We start from the raw sequence: 15,118 nt of genomic DNA on the forward strand, positions 1-15,118 counted from the left end.
TGATAAATTATGATAATAATCGTAAAAATCTGCTTTTTGGTTATGATCATTTATCAAATATTCTTTATGTTTACAAGTACCTAGATGAGCTTTTATTTATGTTTCTAACACTTTTAGATATTTATGGACTGCAAATTTCTACCAGCGTCCTTAGTGGTCATTTTATTTCGGTTGTTTTGAAATAATTTGTTATACATTTTTGGAGAGCTAAGAAAACGGTTATGTTTTTAAAATAATCTGCAGGACAAGTTTCATAACGATTTTTTTTTGTTTTTAAGGCATTTTTGTGAAAACAAAATCAAAAAAATATTGAAACAATATCTTTTTCCGTCTCGCATTTTTAAATTTGGGTCGATAATTATTGTTTTAATATTGACAAATAGCCAGTTTTTATAAATCAGAAGAAAAAAATAGATTTTAATTGATACTTTTTTTTTAAATAAATTTTCGAAGTTGAATTTTTTGACTTATTTAGAAAAAATCTAAGAAACGTGATAACTCTAAAATGGTTCACTTTTGCATGATGCATATGAAAATTAAAATTGTCCTAAATAATCACCTCTATTACCTCCTAACGGGAATACGTCGAATTACAAATAAAATGTATAAAAATTGATAGAGAGATCCAACTTTCAACTTGTATTTTTACTATTGGTAAATTAAGAATTATGTTTATCCATATGAATGATTTCTTATATTGTTTTAAAAGCTACATAAAACAAATGTATAAGTGAAAATATTAAATGAGTAGCGGGCATCATTTGCATATCGTTCAACATGATGCAGCGTGCATATAAATCTTTAAAAAATGAAAATAAGTCGTGAATTTTTTTATAATGTGTTGTATATTGCAAATTTTTTCAAGCATAAACAGAAGACAGACATTGTTTTTTAATACTCACTACTTCTTAATAAAGCAAAGAACGAGGTTTAAATATTAAAAATATAGAACATTTTTATAATAAATCATATCAATTAAGCATAAAATTATTACGAAATGGATAAATATTTTTAGAGATTGTAAAATATTATAAAATCACGTGATAAGAATAAATGGATTAAAATTTTATGACTCTGTTATCGTATGTTCTTCTATTACTGTCAATGTCAAGTGTCATTTGTCAAATTAATTATAAGACTTTAGGTATTACACTCATGTTTCACTTTCCAGGTTCAAACTTCAAGTAAAAAGTAAACTATAACTAACTGCAGACGTCACTGTAGTTAAATTAATATAGCCCTAATAAGTTTATAATTCAATTACAAAACAAAAATACCATAAATTATTACCAGCGTTCTGGCTCCGTTCTTTTGAATTGTAGTGATATATACAGTTTCAATTATTTGCGGGCCAGTGTTAAAACCTACAAAGGTAAAGTTCTTGTATTCTGTATTTTGTATTAATATGCTGCATTTTCAATTTCTAAGATAATATTAAAATTGTTGATATATTTAAATGTAATACACTTCAGATGCAACTGACGGTGGATCCAAGACGTGCTGACCGTGAACGTCGTTACAAACCTCCACCAGCATCTTCAGCTCCAGCTGAAGATCTCACTACAGACTATATGAATATACTCGGTAATAAATATGGATGTAATATAGCTATGTACTTAACTTAATATAACCATGACCTACTTAACAATAATTGTTGCATTATCTTATTTGTATAATGCTATAAAGAATGGATTTAGGTTTTTTCTATAGTATAGGTAGGCAGACCAGCATATCGCTCACCTGAGGGTAAATGGTTACCACTGGCCATAGACATTAGTGCTTTAATAAATATTAACCATTCCTTACATTTAATTCACCTACTTTGGGAGCTAAGATGTTATCTGTCTTTTGCCTGTAATTAGACTGGCTCACTCACCCTTCAAACTCAAACACAACAATACTAAGTATTCTGTTCTGTGTGGTGATAGAATATCTGATGAATAGGTGATACAGAGCCCTACCACCGAGTAAGTATCTATCAAAATGTGTAGAGTAAAACCAATTATAAAAATGTGAATAAAACCGATTACCAAAGAATAAAATATTATGATGCTATAAAATAACAACAGTTAATTCAAACAACAAACACAAATTTTATTACAAATATTCTTAGTGGTTTTCAGCACTATAGATGTAATTTTAACAATTTTTTTTAAGGTATGGTGTTTTCAATGTGTGGTCTTATGATGCGCCTTAAATGGTGTGCATGGACTGCGGTGTTCTGTTCCAGCATTAGCTTTGCCAACTCTAGAGTATCAGATGATACAAAACAGGTAATGTGTTTTGTTACTATTATATTGTAATTGTAAAAGTTGAAAAAAATTGCTTAAAAACAATTAATTATAATACAATGCCAAATAGTGAACCTAACTATTAATAAATTTCCTAATTTGCTTACATTTGGAAAAGAAAAGATGTTTTTTTAAATTTATAATTTTTTTTTCAGATTGTCAGCTCCTTTATGCTTTCAATATCAGCTGTTGTCATGTCATATCTACAAAATCCTGCTCCTATGTCTCCACCGTGGGCTGCTCTAACAACATAGTCACCAATTATACTTTAAATTAATAAAAATATATTTCAAATGTTATCTATTAATATATATTGTGATTTTATTTCTTTGAAATAATTCAACTGAATAATAAAGAAAAGACTTGCAAATTATTAGTATTCAGTAAATAATATGTATTGAAACAGAAGGCAATAACAACTAGTTTGTTATATATTTTTGTATACTAATCTCTTATATTATTTATATTTCCAACCCGTTGCTATCGTCTATCGTTAAGAATATGAAAATATATATAAAACAATATGATGAAACTCGAGTCTTTTTTTTTCTTGCTAAAGTCTTTTCATAATAAAGGTTGTCATAAAACATTTAGAAGACTAATATAATCTAAATGATGACTGACTAAATTAAATTATATAATGACCATTATTCAATGTTATTTAAATGGGTATAATTTAATTGATAATGATATTGACCGTATAATTTTATTTAAAATACATAAAAAGCAAAAATCCTTTTTAAAAAAATGAAAATAAAATATTCCTTTAAAATTTTAACTATCAACTTATAACCTATTTGCTTTTGCGTTTGCCACCTATAATATAACATAAAAAAACAGGCACTACTTAGTACTTTGACTCCTTTTCGATGAATTCAGTGTTGTCATTTCGACGAATTCAGTGTAAAACTGTTCTCTTAAATAACTTATAAGTGACGTCCAATCAGTGGCGGACTAAGCCCGTCAAGCGGCAAAGTTGAATGAGGCCCCCCCGCTTTAAAAAAAATGTAGTTGTACAAGCTGTTTATTCAGTTTACATTTATGTGTATAAACAGTGGCGTAGCTAGGTGGGCAAGGCCCCCGGTGCATAGATAAAGAATCGGGCCCTCACCCCCTCTTTCCATTCCCTTTTTAACTTATATTGTCCTTCAAAATTATAGATAGGAATAAGAATAGGAACAGTAAATTGAACTTATCATTAGATGGCTAAATCCATAGTACGTCATCTCTATTTAAAGCTCTGTTCAAAACTTATGTTAGAGGGCCCCCTGAGCTTCGGGGCCCTGGTGCACTGCACCACCTGACCCTACGATAGCTACGCCACTGTGTATAATGTTAATTTGAAAAAAGTCTTATCCGTTCGCGAAAATATCAGTACACACTAATAAACTATTAAATATCAACGTAATTAAATTTAATATAATTTAAATGAGGCCAATGTTTATTTTTCGACGTAGGTAAATAGAATGTAGTGAATGTAAATGTAGGCGTACAAGAATATACCATGACAGAGATTCCCCCAGGGTATACGACGCATTCAGCGAAGTTAAAAGAATATTAGTACCGCGTAAAAAGTCTTGATGGCTCTAAAGTGTAGTGTTTTGATCTGGACGAAATAATGTAGGTAATGTAGTTAGATTGATTCAAGAGGAAGGAAGGATACGTATAATGCATGTAAAATATAGCGTAGAAACATTGATGTCGTAAATAATTACATTTTTTGCGCTTACATTGTAAACGCTGACTGGTTGCTCAAGATAGATCGAAATCACGTGTCTATCTCTTAGAGATAAACTACAATAACCATTTTTTATCCTTTAATTTTTACGAGAAATAATGAAGAGTTTTTAAGCAATACACATTAATCGTTAAATGCTGTATAGCTTAAAAGAAAAAAAAAAATTAAAAACGTAGGGACATAGACAGTTTTCTATTATTTAATGACTGAAAAACTGTATACGTTGTATACATACTGTAGTATATTTAGTATCAGCATTAAACCCGTACCAACCTAGGGTGAGTCGCTAGTAATGAAATAAAATTCTACATTTTTATAGAATTTATATATGCAATATCTTTATCTTGCCACTTTGACATTTGTAAATTTAATCTGTTGATACGGTATACGAGTACCGCATCGTGGATTCGTATGTTATATTTTATCGTATTTTATTGAATTATTAAACAAGATTGTGTACAATTAAACAAGAAAAAGAATTGTCATTTTACTATTTTTTATATTGTGAACAACATACTATCATAATTATAACAGGTAAGAAAATAGAGGTTATAAAATAAAAGTAAATTTATATTATATTGAGTATTTTTAATTAAATAACTTTCCACGTGTATGACCTTGAATAGTCAAAATATTAGATAAAATTTCTATATTAATAAATCTGATACAATTTGCATTTTGTTGTTTAATTTATCCAATATTTGTCTAAATATCATATAAAAATACACAGAAACCCCTATTCTAGGTGTTTTATAATTTCACAAAAAAATATTTGTAGTTAATTTAATGATTAATAAGCAAATGTGAAATTTCATGTCTCTTATTATATTTATTTACTTTTTCTTATGTCATAATTTGAAATATATTTATATTTACTTATAAAATATAACTTTTATTTTCAGAATGCCACCTAAAAAAGTAGAAGAGCCTGAAAAAAAACCACTTATTGGAAGAGTTGGTACAAACTTGAAAGTGGGTATTGTTGGAGTTCCAAATGTTGGCAAATCAACATTTTTCAATGTGCTTACTAAAAGCCAAGCAGCTGCTGAAAATTTTCCATTTTGTACCATCGATCCCAATGAAAATAAGTATCAACCAATATTATACATTTATATCACCTGAATTAAATATTTAAATGTATTAAATTAGCCCTGTGGCTAATAAGTAAAAGTATCAGCCCAGTGGTAAGAACACCTTAACTTACCTAGGAGTTATAACAACTAATCTTCTGGCTCCAAATCAAGGTTTGAAAAGACATGAATTTTTTATGTTCTTATTGTGTTTATAATTCATTTCAAACTCGGTGAAGGAAAAAATTGTGAAAAAACATGCACATGATAAAAATTGCCAGATTCATATGCACCAATCTGCTTCGAAGCAGCATGGTGCACTAAGCTTCTAACCTTCTCCTTGAATAGAGATGAGTATAAATTGCATTAATATATCAGAATAATTATATTAGTAAATATATAAAGAGGTAATTAAAATTATCAATTATTTTGATTAATTGTTGTATATTTTAAGTAGGAATCCACATAAAATATCATTATTTAATACTATCGTTATTTCAAATTATTTTACTTAAAAATATACATATGATAGCCATTATACACAAATTAAATGAATGATATAGAATAAAGTCCTATCCATTAAAACCATTAATATATATTTTTTAATATAATAATGAAAAATTGAAGTATATATTTCATTTACTAGCCAAATATTAATTTAAAAAACAAATTAAAATGTGCCTATTTAAAGTTTAATTGACTATTGAATATAATTTCATTAATAACATAATTTTAAATGTACTTCTGCATACTTTACTATCTGACCCATAAATGGCATTTAGCACTATGAAGATAGTATTTATTCAGTACTGATTTTTAACCTTTAACTTATCTCATTCTGAACTATGATACTTGCATGTGTCAAAAATCTAAAACAGTGATGTTAGTTTAATGGATTCAAATGGAGATTTTTCATGATGTTATTTTTTATCCGTTTACCTAATTAACTAACATTTGATACTGAATTGACACTTATATAATTGGTCGAGAAATTGAATAATCCATGATAATTGTTATGAATTTGCAAAAAATTGCTGCTTTGAATGTTGATGAAACTTATCAGTACTTTGGAAGTAAAATTAAAGTGTATGAGTAAGTGGAATAGTGTTGTATTATAAATAAACATATATTAATAATTGGCAAATTACATGAAATATGTCTTTCTAAAGTTTGTAATCTTCATTCTTTCTTTGATTGGTATGCCATTTTTAATATGCTTATAAATATTAAAATTAGCAATACTTTTTTGTTTATATAAATTCAGTTAGTACAGAAAAAAAATATATATTAAAAATCATGTCAAAAAAATTGTCAAACTATTTGATTATTGTACCTAAAAATGTCGCATTTTAAACAAGATATCAAAAATGTTGAATCTAAGGATAATTTTGGTTTTAAAGATATAAAAATCGATCGGAATATATTGTATAATGGTGATTATACAATATTTAACAAAACTAAGTTTGACTTTGAAGATTGTCGCCGAAAACCTCTAGCTGCTGCTATTTTGGGCTTAAATAACACTGACATTCCTTTGCCTGATAATTTGGACTTTCATAATATATGGTCTGATATGGATGCACAAGAGGCATATTTAAAACAAAAACCAAAATCATTTTTGATATTAGGCAAACAGGGTGCTGGAAGTTATAATCTTGGAGAAGCTTTGGCTAAAAAACTTAATTGCATTCATCTTTGCCCTAAAAATGTTTTGATAGACGAAATCGAACAAAAGAGTCCAACAGGAAAGTGCTTAGATTTTAACATGAGAAATAATAGAGTCTGTAAATTTGATACAATTCTATCCATTATGAAGGAGAAATTAAAATCGCCTGTTGTATTACACAGAGGATTTATAATATCAGGAATACCACTAGTAACTTCGAAGCAAAATGACCTATACTTATTCAGGTCATTGTACACTGAAGAATCAGTTATGATAACTGAAGATATACTCTTTGATTTAATAAGCAATTTTAAAAATAAAAAATCAAAACCCAAAAAGTCTACGTCAAACACATCTATGAGCATTGAACATGAGATGACTATTGAAGAAGAAGAAGAAAATGAAGAACAAGAACTTGTAGGCGAAGAAATTGAAGATCAAATGGTAGAATTGCCGAAATTTTTGTTGGAATCTTGTAGCAACCTCATATTTCATGCAATTCCACATTATAACACTACAAAAATAGTGCTTTTACAGCAAATTCAAGAATTATTTGATTTAAATCCCGATATTGTGATTTTTATTTCATGTCCGAATATGGATATCACAACAAAGAGAAGCCGTAAATTTTTAAATTATCCTAATAACTCTATTACTTTTTTTCCATTTCAAACTACTGTGGAGCATGAAGTAAGATGGCCCACTAATTATTGCCTAACTGATTTCATTAAGAAACCATACGACATTCATAACTTCAACCCTAAATATAATTGCAAGCAACCAATAAATTTTTATGTAAATACAGTAGATCAACTTTGTAACTATAAACAAACTATTAGTCCATTTTTTAAACAAAAATTAAATGATTTTGATCCAAGCGCTATTATAAAACTGGACGGACGCTCCTCAATTCATCAAATGATATACATAACCGTGGAGAAAATACTATTAATGCCAATGAAACCTATAATTATACCAGAACCATTATATCTTGATGATCCTTCAGGAGATTTAGAAGAATTTTGGACATCAGTTGAAGAATTAAATGTGGTAAGGAGTGGTGTCGTTAAATTTAATAGATACGCTTCATATTGGTATAATAGATGTCCTGTTGAACTTAAAAAACGACGAACAATACTAGGAAAACCAAAGTATGCAGTCACGTTTTTTAAATATGTGTACTTGTTGTCTTCATTGGATGCAATGGTGAAGTTTTGCAGAAATCCACGGCCTTTCCTTAAGTTAGAATATTTAGAACCAACATGCCGTATTATAATTATAGGTACAAAGTCGTCGGGAAAAACCATGGTTGCCAACTGCTTATCTTGGATATTTGATGCTTCTATTTTAAGTTTTCATACCATATTAGAAAATGAGAAGCTGAAGAAATATAACATTTACGCTAAAACTATTTTCTCTGAAATAGTCTCAACAATTGAAGACGCTAGATTTACTAAATGGGAAAGTATGGAGTTAGATAGAATATCTAAATTGAATACGTGGTATAACACTCAATGTACTATGTTAAGTGCATACATATCATTATTGAAAGAAAAATTAAAACTATCTGAAGATGAAAACGCGGAGGCGAAACCAGGTTTTTTGAAAAGATTTACCGTCCTTAAAAATAAACTCGCCTATTTATCTGAAGATGATTTGGATCAATGTGAAAACTTACTGATAAATAAGAATTTAATGAGGTATGCCCCTCTTGAATTAACTACCGAAATAAGCAAACCTAGCACACCTAATTTAGAAGACGAAGATGTTACCGAAAAAATATCAGCTTATATAAAAACTAATGAATTAGAAAAAGAAATGGAGCCAACACCTGAAGAACTGATGTCGGAACTTATTAAAATATTAAAAAGTATAGATTCAACATCTTTTGAAAATAATACTTCAGAACAAATTTATGGAAAGTTTATAATCGATGGATTTCCTTCGAATCCCGAATATTGGAAATATCTCACTGTGAATAATTTATTACCTGATTACACTATAGCTTTAATAGAAAATAGAGAAATTGATGTTGATCTAATTGAACATTATACTAAAATAGAAAACAGTACTAAAAATTATCAAGAAAGATATATTCTATCTACTGATGTTATGGTAAAAATTAAACTAAGTCGGGACCAACCTTTACATTCTACGGAGTTAGATATGAAAATTATAGTCGAGCAATTTATAAACGATTTATTACATTCTATATTTAATAAAAAAATAGAAGATGAACCTGATAAACAAACCAATAACGATTTAGTAACATCTTTCACAGAAAGTATAGAAAAGTTTCGCGAAGACGTATTAAAACTAAACATAGAAGATAATTTAAAATCTTTCATTGAAATTGAACTTGAAAATAAAAGTGATATTGAAATTATAGACGGAGTCCTTTTAAAACTACGCAAAAGTTATTGTCAACCACCTGTCAATGTCGATGATATAGCCGAAAATCAAGATGATGATAATGAATCAATTAAAGATGATCTCTCTCATAATGAACCATATTACTTAGGAGAAACAAATATTTATTGCCCTGTTGCGTTTAACGACTATGGTGTTCTATGGAAAGGCAAATCAGAGTTCACATTTAGACATGACAATAAACTTTGTTATTCCTCAAATGAAGCCTGTAAAGAATTAATGTTATCTGATATTATAAAGTACCAATCTTACAATAAACCATTTAAAAATGTACCTCCTTTTCGAATATGTGTAATTGGAGGCATCGGAAGTGGAAAAACTACAATAGCTAAAATAATTGCCAAAGAACTTGGTTTGTTACATATTGATATTCCAAATTTTATCAATGAATTTGCTATGCCAAAACATTTTAAAAAAGTTGGATGGCAATTCGAAAATAGTTTTACTGATCCTAATATGGATGAGCAAGACGTTATAGAGTTTCAAATGGATGAAGAAAATTCAAACAATCTGATGGATATTATGTCGAATGAACAAGAATTACGCCGTATGATTTATAATTACTTTGAACGTGGATCGCCATTGCCTTTTGTGTTTATCCAATCGATGCTTAAAAAACTTTGGTTTGAAAGCCCATTTGTCAACACTGGGATTGTGGTTGACGGCTTACCAAAACTGCCTACTGATGTTGAAGTAATGATAGAAAGTTTTTGTATTCCTGATCTAGTTATAAAACTAGAAAGCAGTTCTGAAATAGCATTAGAAAGATTGTCTCCGAAAATGTTTGATAAATGGAAGCTACAACTTATGGAAGCTAAGACAAAAGCTTTTCGAAAATTAGAAGCCGATCGAAGAGCTTGGCAAGATTTTATTACAAAAACGATTGTGATTAATCTTATAATTGATGAAGTTATAGAAAACGTATGTCCAGATAATGAAATAGCCTTGAAAAGTTCATCTATTCAGAGCACCATAATAGATGCTGATCCTGCCGGATCATCTAACGTAGACATTAAGCTATTTACCGCCTATAACGATATCATTCAAGAATATCCGGAACCAACAGATAAAAGCGAATGGGAGAATGCTGATGATGTTCTCGATAAGATAAATAGTAGACTGGAAAGTATCTTTGATTTAGATGAGGAAAATATACAGACGTTAAATGATATTTTAGATGAGCAGAAAATAAAAACAGTCACTGTGGATGGAAAACAATCTTTGAATAAAGTTGTCCGAAAGGCGTTAATTAACTTGTCTGATTTGAGAAATCGATCTGAATCATTTCTAGAGCAAACATTTATTATAAACTGTGACATTGCCGAAATGCTTTTGCTGGAAGGATTCTTTTTATTGAGCAAATTCAATAGAATGTGTCCAGTGTTTATTTTTGAAAATCCTTGTACACTTTTCAATCCTTACAATTTAAATAGGCGTAAAAATAAGATTTTTCCTATTATTCATCGATCTTTTATATATTTTATTTCATCGGAAAAATATGTACAAAAGTTTCGAACTAATCCATTGAAATATATTCAAGATAATGCTATTAAATCCTTTAAAGGGTATCCATTAAGAATTGGTGTTATCGGACCACCAAAATCGGGTAAGAGTAAATTAGCTGCAAAACTTGCCAAAGAGTATGGATTGTTGTGTATATCAAAAGGAATGGCCATTCGATACATTTTGGAAAATATGGATTGGACTGTATTGGGATTAAAAATGTTATCAGAATTACGTGAAGGAAATTGCATTAATAACAAATTGATTATAAAAGCTATCATAACTGTTGCAATAGATAGTCGAATAATGACTAATGGTTTCGTTCTTGACGGTTTTCCGGAGTCGCCTTATGATGTCTGTGAACTGTCGAAAGTTGATCTATTCCCTCTTATAATTTTCGATATCCATACCGATAGAGAATACGTATTAAAAAATTCACAAAATGAACATCATTATGACATACTCAAAAGAAAGCCCCCTCATTCTCGATCTTTCATAGATTATAAATACAATTATTGGTATGAAAAATGTTTACAAGTTAGAAATTTTATAAAACAGGACGCACAAAATCTATATTCAATCAATGGAAACAATTCTAAATGGCAATGTTTCATTGATGCAAATATGGTAATAAAAAACTTGATACCAAAGATACATTACTACTTAGGTCATGCAAAATCGGATATAGTACGTGCGGATATAATGGCTATATCTAACGAAGCATTTCAGCAAAGGATGTCGTGTTTTAAAAATCTTTGTCCTGTTTGCTTCTATAAGAATATTTTACGTCATAGCGGCTATCCCGCAGACAAAACAGGCCTTGTTCAATACCAAGATATATTTTATTGGATTTGTCCTGAACATTTAAACATTGTATTAAAGTTCCCAAAGAAATTCTTGTCAGCTAAAAAGATAAATATACCTGAAATTCCCGCCGTTGTAAAAACGGTAAATATTTCGCTCGTTTATGAAAATGGCATATGTATAGTAACGTACGCAGAAAAACTGCCCGCTCAAATAAAAAATATTGGAATCAATGAATATGCTGCTGCTTATAAGAAAAAAATATATTTATTCTGTAGTAATGAGTGCCTTAAAAAGTTTTTGTCAAAACCTCATTTGTATTATAACATCAAAGTTTTTAAAGAAACAAAAATTTTCCCTGAAATAACACTAAAAAATATTCCTCATTTGGGTTTCTTGGAACAAAGTGTTGGAACCATACTAACACAGGCTTGTTGTGCAGTTAATGTGAGTAGACCGAAATATCCAGGTCTAGACACAAGTTTGTCGGCTATTTTGTACATAGCATTATATTTAAAAACACACAGTTGCTTAAATAAATCTGAGTTATCCATTTATTTGAAGGTTTTCAAGACGTTTGAAGCCAGATGTAAATTAGTCAAAGATATAGGTTTGCGGCTACGATCAATAGATAATCCATTTACTAGTTACAAACATTATTGTCTAAAACTAGGATCTACTAAACAAGTCGATTTTGATTTAAGAAAATCTTCGACTAACATTACTTCAACGACAAGTGTGAGCTTAGGATCTGAATTTAATTTAGAGATTAATTGATCGATTTTGTTTCCTTATTGAATGATTTATGTTATTCTAATAAATGATTTATAAAAATAAATTAAATTATTATTTTATCACTTTAGACAAACACTGATAAAGGCCTGGTAAATATTTTTATAAATCTTGATTACTAAAAACGTAAAAGACACAAAGTTAACAATTGTATTTTTTTCAGCAAGTCGAGTACCAGTTCCGGATGAGAGGTTTGATTACCTTTGCACTTATCACAAACCAGCAAGGTGATTTATTATTTCAATATATAATACTATGATCAGTTAATCAGTTGTTTTATCAAAATCATCATGCTGATATGTAATTGCTAAAAACTGTCTTAAATTTCAGTAAGGTACCTGCATTTCTGAATGTAGTGGATATAGCCGGTCTAGTTCGAGGTGCCGCTGAAGGTCAAGGCTTGGGCAATGCATTTTTGTCGCATATTAAGGCTTGCGATGCCATATTCAATCTCTGCAGTGGGTATAAAATTATGTCAATATTTCTAAGGTAGTGTTAATATAGCAATCGACTATAACATATACTTTATTTATATTTAAGGAGCATTTGATGATGAGGATGTGATTCACGTCGATGGTGATGTTAATCCCGTCCGAGATCTTGAGACTATTGGAGAAGAATTACGGCTTAAAGACGCCGAGCAACTCATTCAACACGTAGAAAAATTAGACAGAGTTGTCAACCGTGGCGGTGATAAGAAATTAAAACCCGAATATGTAAGTTAACTTTAAATATAAAAAAGGTGTACATTTTTTGACTAAATATATTTTCTTCGAAATCAAAGTGAAGATCACATCTGAACAAATCTTCAAGAGCAAAAGACCAATATGGTCTTTTGCTCTTGAAGATTTGTTTTACATTTATTATATAAGTAAGGTCATATCACTTGCTCTATGGTCATCCCCATTCTTAAGACAAGCTTTACACTTCCTCAGATATGAGCTGGTTCTAAAATATTTAGTAATACATATATTCCATTTCTAGTATTTAGAAACAAAATTAAATGATATTCAAATATGTACCATACTATATCATTATTTATTTTAAAATTATTAATATTGAAGAAAATATTTATGTTTTAGGATACACTGGCAAAAGTAAAAACAGTTTTAGTCGAGGAAAAGAAACATATTCGTTTCGGGGATTGGAGTGCTGCGGATGTATGTATACATGACTATACTGAACTATAAATTAAGATCGTATATCATAAATCAATTCTTAAAGTCGAATTTTTCAGATCGAGGTACTGAACAAATATCTATTTTTAACATCGAAGCCCGCGCTTTATCTCGTTAACTTGTCGGAAAAAGATTATATCAGAAAAAAGAATAAATGGTGAGTTGGTTTGGCCTAAAATTAAATTATAATTATTCGATATATATATTAATTATGTAATTTAATTTAATATAGGTTACCAAAACTTAAAGAATGGATCGATAAAAATGATCCAGGTGCACCTCTAATACCATTTTCTGGCGTTTTGGAAAGCAAGTTATTTGAAATGGATCCAGATGAAAAGCAACAGTTTCTTAAAGAAAATAATATTACAAGGTAATTAATATTATAAACATATAAATATTAATATACTGACAAATAGAAAATAGAAGGAAAAAATTAACAATTTAAAAGAATTATTAAAATACTTTTATCAAACAAAATTTAAAAAATCTGAATTTTTCAATAAACAAAATCATCGACTCAATCTCAATCTGAATTCACGAATAATAAACGTAATAAATAAAGTTTGTTTCTTTACCTTTCAGTGCTTTAGACAAAATAATTATCCAAGGTTACAAAGCACTTCAGTTGGAATACTTTTTCACTGCCGGCGCAGATGAAGTCAAAGCTTGGACTATTCAGGTAAATAATTATTGTAGACTTTTTTTACATGTCTGTCATATTATATTATATATTAAAATATTTTGTTTTTTGCAGAAAGGCACTAAAGCGCCCCAAGCTGCTGGTAGGATTCACACGGATTTCGAGAAAGGTTTCATAATGGCTGAAGTTATGCATTACAAGGACTTCAAAGAAGAAGGCTCGGAAGCAGCCTGTAAATCCGCCGGAAAATACAGACAACAGGGTATGTACAAATTATGATGTTTTAAAATCTTTATTTAAATTTATGACAAAGGTTTCAGTCACAATTTTGTATATTCCGATCATATATTCATTAAAAAAATATACATTTTTATTGGAAGAATATTCTGGGTTATAGGTAGAAAAAATAATATATGTTAGGTGCATTTAGAATTCTCTTTATTTGATTAATTCCACTCATTACCGCTAGAATAGGCCCTAGAATCTAGAAACGGGCTAATAACAAGTCAAATATATAAATATATTGGTTTAGTATAATAATATTACATTTCATTGTCTTGAAATATGAATAAGCTACCCGTCTCAACTTGTAACGGGTAAAACTTATGCAAAGGAATCCTTCCCCTTAAGCGGAAGGGGACGAGGCCCTTAAAGTAAAGAAATCTCCATATTTCTAAACTCAGTGACACAATTTCAGAAGTATAGATGGGTAGATCAAGCATACTTTATTACGTTTTTTTTTGTTGGCTTTCCAGGTCGTAACTACGTGGTAGAGGACGGTGATATAATTTTCTTCAAATTCAACGCCGGTGCTGGGCTCAAGGACGCTAAGAAGAAATGACGCGACAAGTATCTTCTCCTCATAGTACACATGTTGTACCTCAATCTCGCGTTATACACATTATTACACGTTGCTTGAATTACAATTTTACACCATAATAAATTATAATATACCTAATTACTAACGAAATAAAGCTTGTTCTCGTTTGTATGACTTAAGTTT

General features: G+C 29.4%; 2 protein-coding genes across 2 annotated transcripts; both read left to right on the top strand.

The window, feature by feature from the left end:
• Positions 1-1,138: 1,138 nt before the first annotated feature.
• LOC125064762 (protein Asterix) lies at positions 1,139-2,771 on the top strand. Its single transcript, XM_047671964.1, has 4 exons — positions 1,139-1,372; positions 1,473-1,584; positions 2,158-2,273; positions 2,447-2,771. The coding sequence occupies exons 2-4, from the start codon at positions 1,473-1,475 to the stop codon at positions 2,543-2,545; spliced, it is 327 nt and encodes a 108-aa protein (XP_047527920.1). The 5' UTR covers positions 1,139-1,372; the 3' UTR covers positions 2,546-2,771.
• A 1,616-nt stretch (positions 2,772-4,387) lies between these two features.
• LOC125064904 (obg-like ATPase 1) lies at positions 4,388-15,114 on the top strand. Its single transcript, XM_047672212.1, has 11 exons — positions 4,388-4,563; positions 4,932-5,113; positions 12,461-12,521; positions 12,625-12,752; positions 12,835-13,010; positions 13,377-13,454; positions 13,532-13,629; positions 13,705-13,845; positions 14,058-14,154; positions 14,230-14,377; positions 14,871-15,114. Exons 2-11 carry the CDS (start codon positions 4,933-4,935, stop codon positions 14,954-14,956), a joined length of 1,194 nt encoding a protein of 397 aa, XP_047528168.1. The 5' UTR covers positions 4,388-4,563; position 4,932; the 3' UTR covers positions 14,957-15,114.
• Positions 15,115-15,118: the final 4 nt, after the last annotated feature.

This window comes from Vanessa atalanta, chromosome 6 (genome assembly GCF_905147765.1).
Source record: "Vanessa atalanta chromosome 6, ilVanAtal1.2, whole genome shotgun sequence".
Lineage (NCBI taxonomy): Eukaryota > Metazoa > Arthropoda > Insecta > Lepidoptera > Nymphalidae > Vanessa > Vanessa atalanta.

Excerpts from the sequence above, each read along its gene's own strand:
- LOC125064904 (XM_047672212.1), top strand. The coding sequence starts at position 4,933 with ATGCCACCTAAAAAAGTAGAAGAGCCTGAAAAAAAACCACTTATTGGA. Across the intron at positions 12,522-12,624 it reads ACTTATCACAAACCAGCAAG|TAAGGTACCTGCATTTCTGA; the intron begins GTGATTTATTAT and ends CTTAAATTTCAG. Across the intron at positions 14,155-14,229 it reads TCAAAGCTTGGACTATTCAG|AAAGGCACTAAAGCGCCCCA; the intron begins GTAAATAATTAT and ends TGTTTTTTGCAG.
- LOC125064762 (XM_047671964.1), top strand. The coding sequence starts at position 1,473 with ATGCAACTGACGGTGGATCCAAGACGTGCTGACCGTGAACGTCGTTAC. Across the intron at positions 1,585-2,157 it reads AGACTATATGAATATACTCG|GTATGGTGTTTTCAATGTGT; the intron begins GTAATAAATATG and ends ATTTTTTTTAAG. Across the intron at positions 2,274-2,446 it reads TATCAGATGATACAAAACAG|ATTGTCAGCTCCTTTATGCT; the intron begins GTAATGTGTTTT and ends TTTTTTTTTCAG.